Below are 9759 nucleotides of genomic sequence, written 5' to 3'. Positions count from 1 at the left end.
CCCTCTATTCTCCCTCTTTCTTGATAATCCTACTATTGCCATACTGCATTTTCCTCACCACTAGGTTTCTTGGACCAGTCAGTGAGATTAAACTCTCATGGTTACATTTTACTTGCGCCATTTTGCATTGCCACAAGCCTTTACAAGAACATAATACATTAGTTCTGTATTCTGATGTTACATCACCTGCTGTTGATATACTTAAAGAGTATGAGTGCTACAAAAAAAAAACATCAAGTACTAGATAGGGGATAAGGAGGTACCTTTTTGTTTTGTTCTAAAGAAGCCAGATAGGCTGATCTGTCATGTGTTTGATTGATAAGATTTTGTTGCATGGAACCCGAATTGATGAGTAATCAACATCAGCATATCTGAAAGATTATTGTACCTCACTGCTTCCAGCTAATTCCTCAAAGTGACTAATGACATCTTCAAGTTGAGAAATCTGAGTCATACACTTGACATGCAGTTCATTGGTGTCAAATTGATTTGGTTGCCACTGGGAAAGACCATCCCCAAGAATCTTCAAACCACTTTTCAGCAATTCCACTCCTCTGCTAATTCCATCTGGAAGTTTTCTTTTCTTATTTGATTGGTTCTTGTCATCGATTTCCATGCTCTCGAATCGCTGTCTCTCTTCAGCAATGGCTGAAAACTTACGAACCATCTGTTTCAACATAAGACCTTCTCTTATCAGCAACTCAAGCTGATCAGGGCAAGGTGCAACAGTGAGAAGAGCTGTTTCCTTATTAAGAAATGTTCTGAATGCAGCCATGAATCTCTCCTTGTTTGCCTCCACTCCTGAAACTATATCATATGCAAGTGCTGCATCTTGTGGAACAAACCTCCATAGCTGATTGCACTTTGTGCGAGCGGCAAAATATCCAAATGCTGTCATTGCCAAGTGAATGAATGCCCAGTGCCGCTCTCTCAGAAGAAAGTGATATAATTCCCAAGCAGCACGGCTCTTTGCATCATCATCGCTTTCCAACATTTCCATGTGTATAAGTCCTGACATGAAATGAGCCAAATTCGGTTTGCATATGTATAAATTTGCAGGAGGCTCAGAGTCAGAGATAAAGATATTTTCAACTGCCTTGATGACTTGTCCAATATCATTTGATGCATACAAATGCTTCAGATATGAGATGATCCCTAGAGTTTCGCTGAAAAGCCGTAGACATTGATCCTTGATTGCTTTGTCTTCTGAACTCTTATAGTTACAAGTGATTGAAACCAAAAATTTTAAGGTCCTTGCATCAATATCAGATAGTCCAACCTGGCTGCAGAAAATGGCAAGAATAGTGTTAAAGCTGTATAACATCCTGGTTCAGTGAAAGAGAAACGAATTATTTGTTAAATGTGTGTGTGTGTAACTAATAATAAATGAAAAATTAAACAACGGAATCTAGTGGAAATGAAATACTCACAGAGATTGCAGGCAAGCAGAAAGAATGAAGTCAAAATAATCAGACAAAATTCTTTGTATGGAATTGTTTCTCAATTCATCTGTCAGTAAATCAAATGGAAAACCTTCAGTTAACAGAGAAAAACACAGAACTAGTGAAGACTGTGATCTCCCATCTCCCACAAGGGACATGTACACTTGGTTAACCATTGATTCTGCGCCATGTGTAAGAAGCAAGCATATTGATCTTGCCAACTTTCGGAAGGAAGAATAAGAAAGGAAAACTGATTTTGAGGATGCTAGCACCTTAAGTAATGAACATAGCTTGGTAATGATGCTACTTGCCATCTGTGTTTCAGCATGTCGCAGCACAAAACACCAGCATTCCATAATAACCTCCCAGCAAAGGAAATGCGGATGAAAGAAATTCTCTAATAAGAAAGACTCCAACTCTCCCCAAGCTGTACTTGAACAGATCACAATCATGAAGGTTTTGAATGCTTGCAAGAGGGAACTAAACATAGGCTGCCACACCAGATGTGCAGTCTTTCCAGATCCATACAGTAAAGGAAGTTGCAAAACAAGCATGTGACAGTACACATCTTCCTCACTTAAGATATCCAAGATCCAATGGAGCTTCTGAACTATCGACACTTTGATATCTTCATCAAGCCTAAACGAATACCTGAGGAAGTTAATGAACAATGCAACTCGGCTTATGATTAGTATTCTTGCTCTGTTCATACCTTCACAGGAACTGCAGAAGATCTCACTAACCCATGCTATGTTACAATCAGCAAAAATTGGACCTTCAAGGACAGAAACCCCCTCAGTAGTGAACAATGAATCCAGTACCTCAATCTTTTGTTTCAGTTTTAGTTGATCAGAATGAAGCAGAGACAGTACCAAATCCAAAGTTGTTTCCTCCAGTAGGTCAGTAATTACTGAAGATGCACATTTCAGAAGATTTTCATTACCTATAAAGATCCTAAACGAAGTGATCATCAGGACAGAGTGTGTAATCTCCTTGTACACCGTGTAGGCTTGATGAGGATACATCGAACAGATTTTAACAGCATTAATCAGGAAAAATTTCACAGGCACAAAGACCCTTTTTGCTTCAGTCACGGAAACTGTTTCCTTCAGTGATGAGGACCAAGACTCAGCAGCACACTTCAAAGGCTCGGTTATCAATGCAAGCAAAGTTAACACTATATTTGTCACATTCATGTCAGCAAAACGCCCCCCACCAGTTTGAAGCAGAGAAACAACCCCTTTCCAGGATACGTTAAGAATGTTGACTGAATTGCCACCATCATTTGCAGCAATGACACCAATCTGAGATAGCTTGTCTACGGCACATTTTGTTATGTTGATGGCATGTTTAACATCAGTAGGCCTATCAAGGCTCGATACATTTGCATCACTGGTATCCCAGTTTACCAATTCAGAACGCACCTTGCACAATTTTATGACAGCATCAATGAGGGTATGTGCAACCTTCAATATGTCGGGTCCAAATGATTGGATTTTCTGCTTAAGGACAGAAAAGAGCTATCTTTAGCAAAAGGTAAAAATGTTGGAGAGTAAAATCAAATGGAGAAATTTCATTTAGAATTAGGTGTTATCTAAATTGTTTTCTTTTGAGGTTTTACCTTCTTGGTATTCCTCTACCCTCTAAACTCACTCTTATATATTTCCACTGTTGTACTGACATTATAAAACCAAGTTAGGCAAATTCCAGCTATCTTAATAAATTCAACATTTCCCTGCATAAGTTTGTTCCTGACCCTACGTTTTCCGGTATGTGCACTCCTCCACCTCAACATTCTTATCCCTTATACATAGAACATCTCATAAGGGTCAAAGTTCCAGAGATACACCATAGGATTGATAATAAGTTAATAACTAACAAGTCAATGAAATAAATCTTTCATTGAGCCTGAAGGTTATTTTGACACTACCACACTACCATATTTTGATAATAAAAGAGTTAGACTTCTTTAGGGTTGTGCATGTCAAAAACTTATTAAAATATGACCAGTACCCAATTTTACAGTGTCAGTAGATTGCAGTTCAATCCTAAATCATTTACCACACAAATGTTTATACAAATGTGTGTTTAACCTGCTCCATAATGTCAAGCTTCATATTCAGAGATAAACTGATTACCTTTGCCTCTGATATTGAATCTTTTGTTAGATTTAATGCTTCTATTGTGAAGGTTTCAACAACGATCATCAACTCCTTGTCACCAAAATCAAGGAATTTCAACAAGGCTGAAAAGGTTGATGCAGTAAACATTAGGATCTCCAGAAGAAGCTGCACAATATAAATATAATTAGCTCAAAGAAATTTGATATCGCTAAGAAAATTTTCAAATCAATGTCTCAACAAGACTGAAAATTGAGAACTCTTCAAAGGGCTTTACGAATAGAGAGATTATTATAATAATCAAGAAAAACCTATATTGTGGGAGTTATTTTTATTGCAATGAGAAGAAAAAAATTTTAATTTCATTGAAACTACAAAAGAGAAAAAAACGGATTCAGATAGACAATAAATAATTATTTAAAAAAAATGAAACCAGGTAAGCAATTTTTCTGTGTACTTAAATCAACTTTTTACATGACTTTAGGTTAAGGGCTTGGAATTTGACAAGTAACTCCTACCTTGTAAAATACAGAGCTATGTTCTTCCTCCTGAGACTCTTCTGTTGACAAAAGACTCATTTTTAAATGCTTGCCACACCAGACACTTGCCTAATTAATGAGATCATATTATGAGAATACACATATCATCCCAGCAAAGTTAAGATGTAAGGAGGTGTTGAAAGTATATTCACTTATGAAGACAAATTAAAAAGACAGATAAGAATAGACAAACCTTGGCTCCAAGAGACAGAATTTGTGGCATACATCCGGAAAGGCAAATATCCATGTGTTTTAAAGCCACTTGTAGAATGCTTCCATTTAGCATGCACTGGGTCACATCCAAGCATGTGAAATCCTCCCAAAATGTCAAGCTTGCAGTTAAGGTAAAAGCAACAATATAAACAATTAATAGAGTTCTGAAATAGCATATAAGTCGAATAAATAAAACAGACAAGGTAACAAAAGTTTACTAGTGAGTAACTTCTCTTCCATATGCTTCTTAAAATAAATATTGTAAGTTATATAACGCTTGGTCACCATGAAATTTGTCATTTTAACCCTAAGCATCGAGGACAACCAACAAACTCAAGTAAAGTTAGAATTCTAACTTAAATATATCTTATGAGAATATACCTATTACTAAACAACGTAATCTTACAGGCTGATCATCAATGAGGTAATCAAACCTAAACTCTTGTGGCTTACATGAATTTACCCTAATGCTCAACTCTTAAACTTGCAGTGTTTACTCATAAAATAGTAAACTCAATCATGGAAACCGAGACCGGAACTTATAAACTCATAAAAGTTCAGAAGTTCGCTAGAGAGTTTGAACATATGTCGCATGCTTCATGTGCTTTCATACATATATACAGAGATCCTCACACAACAATGTAGCCAAAACATTCACAAGTATCCAAAATTCTTTACCAGAGAGAAACTAATTTGTTCATTAGAAACCTCCATTCACCTATCAATCCAAATACATAGTCATCCGTTTGATTTCATTTGGCTGGAAACACTCAATAAATTAACAGTCACAAAGCTACTTATTTACAAGAACATAATATTATATAAAATTGAAGGATACTGTGAGGCATTTGACGAGGGAAGTGCATTCAGAATCGGATGCACCGTTCATTTCTAGAGTTACGAGATCGTTGAACAACTGAATACGATCCTCCACAGTCTGTTCCAAATCCAGTTTATCACAAACAAATAAATTAAATCTCTACTTAATCACGCATTATATTAACTAACTAGTTCTACTAGTTCTAGACAGTTTAATAACAATGATAGTAACAATAGCATAAGAAACCAAAATCTAAGATGAGAGAGAGAGAGAGAGAGAGAGAGAGAGAGAGAGAGATAAGAGGGATTAGGTTACCTCAGAGGATTTAATGGAATCGAGTATGGTTTGAAAACGGTTCCCTTCCGCCATTGATATTTTCCACTCTCCGACTCTCTTCTTTCTTCCGACTGCTATTTTTTCATCTTAATTTATTTTATATCTATCTCCGTATGTATATATGTTATTTTTTTCAAATGAGTGTTTTGCTTTGGTTCCCGGGTTTTCCCGCCTTTTTCAGGTATGGCTCACTCTTTTTGTTTTGTGTTCGGAATTCGGATGATCGGATCTCGCCTCTTCTGCCGTATCCATTATCCAATATATCCATTTACATTTTTGGAAAAAGCAGAGTCTCTCATGTTTTGAAATATATATATAAATTAATCTTTAATATTTGTCTTAGTTAAATAATATAGTCTTTTTTAAATTTAATTCGTAAGTCATTAACAATAACTACTAATATATAACATTAGCACATGTGACCATTAAGTATTTTATTATATGTTTTTGCTTGGCAAAATTATTAACTATAGCAGCACAAATAGTTTTAACAACAAACTTATTTTATTAAACATTGCAGTTAGTGAATTTCAATATTTTCTTTAAAATATGAGCATATCACTTGGATTTGCTAAGTTATTCTTCAAGTATTGCAATGTAATAGGAGCTTTATATTAGAATGTTTTAAATGATTCATATCGATCTTGTAGTTGACCAAAATTATCAAATTTGATTGGACACTTGATTTTCATTATTCATGTCAAAACGTCATAATCATTTGTATAAAACTACAAATATTCTCAATTGTTACTCTACAAATTTTAATGTTAATTGAGTTTTTTGCATCTCTTAAAAGAATAATAGCTCTTTTTTTTCATTGAAAAAAATATCTTACAATAAAATACCTATAAATTAAATTAAAGTAATATCTTATATGGTAAAAATTAAATATGGACTCATTTATTTTAAATTATCTAATATTTAGAGTGATGTTATATATATAAGTATTTTTATAACTAAATCCAACTAAATTGGTACAAGCCCAATAAAAAAGAAAATGCGAGCATACATCGAACATACAATTTTTGTCAGAGAGCACAAAAAATTATTGATATAATACACAAATTTTTGAAATATATCACACAAAATTTTGCATATAACACAAATTTATCGATATAATATATAAATTTTTGCACATGACACACAAATCTTTGCTGTGAATATATTTCATTAGTTGAGTGAGTCAGTATTCTGGGTATGTAGTCTTTCAAAAATTTATGTACAACAAATCAAAATTTATATGTTATGCACCAACATTTTTTTGGTGTACACCAAAATTTATGTGTTATGTATATTTCATTGATATAATATACAAATTTTGCATATAGCACATAAATATTTGCATATAACACAAATTTTTGCATATAACACAGCAAATTTTATACATGGCACATAAAATTTGCTGCAAATGTAATTTGTTTGTCGGGCGAATCAATGTTTTGAATATATAGTCCTCAAAAAATTTATGTGCTACAAATCAAAATTTATGTACTATGTACCAAAATTTTTGTGATTCACACCAAAATTTTATGTGTTGTGTATATTTCATTAGTTGAATGTCAATGTTTTGGACATGTAGTCTTTGAAAATATTTTGTACTATACACTAAAATTTGTATGTTGTATACTAAAATTAGATATTATGTATCTATTCCAAAACCGACCAAGTAATTAAGGTTGCAACCGACCTCACAGGATAACGGCCTTATATCACAACGGATACACCACCGAATTCCATCACCGCCGAATTCAAGCAAATAATGTGCCATAATAACGGTAGCCCCAAAGAGTAAAGACTAAAAGGGAGAGGCAACCACCAGGTAAATACATGAGAAACTCACTTTATAACCTCACAATCTACTGACTTTAGCATCAGAGGATCTTGCAGGTTGCCCACCTGGCCTGGTTCTACACTTGATGAAGTTGGGACTCTTGTCTCCACCTCTTCAGGTCGTGATCTCACTCCAAGCACGAATATTTGGTGCCATATGTGGGAATCCCACTTTATCAAGGATCATGGTTGAATGATGGGCAATCTACCGTCAATTTAGAAATTCCCTTGAAGAGCCAACATATGGAAGATGGACACGAGACAGATGTAACGCGAAGTCATGAAAATTTCCTCTGAGCTATGAAAACCATGAACCCATCAATCAAGAGGCTCGTCATTTCGCTGGCCTTGGAGATGACTATCACCATGCTATGCAAGAAATGCAACATAGGGTACAAGAGTTGGAACAATACCAGTTGAAATTTCAACAGCATTTGGCTGAATGCTCGTTATCCAGGCAGTCCCATTCTCAAAGTCGCCTAACTAAGAAACGGGAACAACCTCGCGTTGGAAACTAGGAATATGGGAGGGAGCATCGACAAGTTTCACCTTCTCCCCCACGTTGTAAAGATGAAATAAGGTCACCCAGACGACACGGCGATTCTCGGACAAGGGAGGAGTCACAATCTACCCAGTCTAAATGGAAGAGAACTCCACAAAGGAGTCCAACTCCTAAAAAGCATAGGGAATCCCGAGAACACATCATCATGGGTCAGACCCCCATTTTCTTTCCATGTTCTCCAAATTTGATTGCCAAAACATTTTGACAAACTGACGGACTTGAAGTATGACAGAAAAATGGATCCTCATGAGCATATCGATTCGTTTGAGGCCAAGATGAATTTGGAGGGAGTAGAAGACGCAATCTGATGTAAGGCTTTTCCGATAACACTATCAGGACCTGCCATGGTATGGTATAACACCCTACCTACTGGGTCAATATCCTCTTTTGTTGATATTAAGCTCAAGTTTTTAGCTCACTTCACTACCAAGAGAACTGAAGCAAAACACCCAATTTCTTTGTTGGGGTAGAACAAAGGGTGGGTAAGAGCATTTGAGACTACCTAGATCGATTCAAGAAATCACTTTTAGAGGTAAACACGTGGACCCTGAGGTCATGTGCTTGTGCTTAATTACTGGACTGTTGGAAGGAGATTATCGTAGACACCTAACCTCAACGGATATAGAATCCATGGAGGAAATCCATCAGATCGCATTAAAGTACATGCGAGATGAAGACGTGTCAAAGGTAGTTTCCACTAAACAAAAGAACCCATCTTTGTCTCCTCAGAAAAGCAAATACTCGGGACAGACCTCAAACTTGAAACCCTCAGTTCCCAGAGTTGGAAAATTCACCTCCTACACTCCCTTGGTAGCCTCACTTGCCGAAGTTTATCAGCAAGTCTCTCATAGAGGCATCTTGTCAAAAGCAAGACAGATCCGACTAAGGACCTCGTTAAATAAATCCCAATATTGTGACTAACACAAGTTCCATGGTCACAAGACCGAGGATTGCATTGATCTAAAAGATGCCCTAGAGCAAGCAATCTAAGATGGAAAGCTTCCTGAATTTGTTCAACACATGCAGCCACCAAGACGACGTAACAAGGATGAAGATCGAAAAACCAGAAATCCAAGGACCTCCTGACCTCCAGAGAGCATGGAAGACACAGCTAGGTCGTGGTCAATGTAGTAGTGGAAAGGAATAGGTTGCCAAGGTCTAACAATGCTATAAAAAAAGATGTTAAAGCCGCAACCTCGGAAGTTCTCAAGGTAATAAGCGTCCCAGTAGTCCAGTTCACATCGGAAGACTTTCAGATCTCCACATCGAAAGAGGATGAGCCCCTAGTTATCATGGCCAGGCTGCATAATCGCATTGTAAAAAGGATCCTCGTTGATACCGGCGCGGACTCAAACCTTCTTTTTCATGAATGTGTTTGATGCCCTGGGGTTAAAGGATCAGCACTTAATATAAGGGCTGCAAAAGCCAAGTTTGTTGTCCTCCAAGACTCTACATCCTACAATGTTATTTTGGATAGGAAAACGCTCAATGATTTGTGCGCGTTCATCTCGACCAAATTCTTGGTCATGAAGTTCCTGACGGCGGAAAATCGGGTTGCAACGATTCATGGATATCAAGTGTCCGTAGTCAAGTATAGCAAAGCCAGTCTCACACTCTGAAATAAGGCTAAAGAGTCTACGGGAGTCTTCCTTGTCGACTTAGATACCCGAATTCAAGAGAACCCGAGGCCAGAGCCTAACGGAGAGCTCGAGAAATTTCAAATTGGGGACAAGCCAGAAAAATACACTATGACTAATAAAGAGCTACCTTACCCCATGAAATCGGAACTTCAGAGTTTCTTGAGAGGTGATGTAGACTTATTTGTGTGGAAACCTGCTAATATGCTAGGGATAGACCCTGCATTCATGTCCCATCTATTGGCTATTGACCCCACCTT

At 36.7% G+C, this 9759-nt stretch overlaps 1 protein-coding gene across 4 annotated transcripts; it reads right to left on the bottom strand.

Annotated features, from left to right (window-relative positions):
- Window positions 219-5726, bottom strand: LOC107616077. Of its 4 annotated transcripts, none has more exons than XM_021112711.1 (7): window positions 5450-5723; window positions 5153-5251; window positions 4295-4429; window positions 4081-4170; window positions 3581-3730; window positions 1431-2941; window positions 219-1283 (listed from the first exon to the last, which is right to left on the bottom strand). In XM_021112711.1, exons 1-7 carry the CDS (start codon window positions 5501-5503, stop codon window positions 380-382), a joined length of 2943 nt encoding a protein of 980 aa, XP_020968370.1. In that variant the 5' UTR covers window positions 5504-5723; the 3' UTR covers window positions 219-379. The 4 variants fall into 4 exon arrangements, with proteins under 4 accessions (XP_020968370.1, XP_020968371.1, XP_020968372.1 ...); XM_021112712.1 differs by having other exon boundaries at window positions 4295-4417; XM_021112713.1 differs by lacking the exon at window positions 5153-5251 and having other exon boundaries at window positions 4081-4121; window positions 4295-4433; window positions 5450-5726.

Source organism: Arachis ipaensis, chromosome B09, assembly GCF_000816755.2.
Source record: "Arachis ipaensis cultivar K30076 chromosome B09, Araip1.1, whole genome shotgun sequence".
Lineage (NCBI taxonomy): Eukaryota > Viridiplantae > Streptophyta > Magnoliopsida > Fabales > Fabaceae > Arachis > Arachis ipaensis.
The sequence above is the reverse complement of the archived record's forward strand: the minus strand, read 5'-3'. Positions and strand labels throughout refer to the sequence as shown.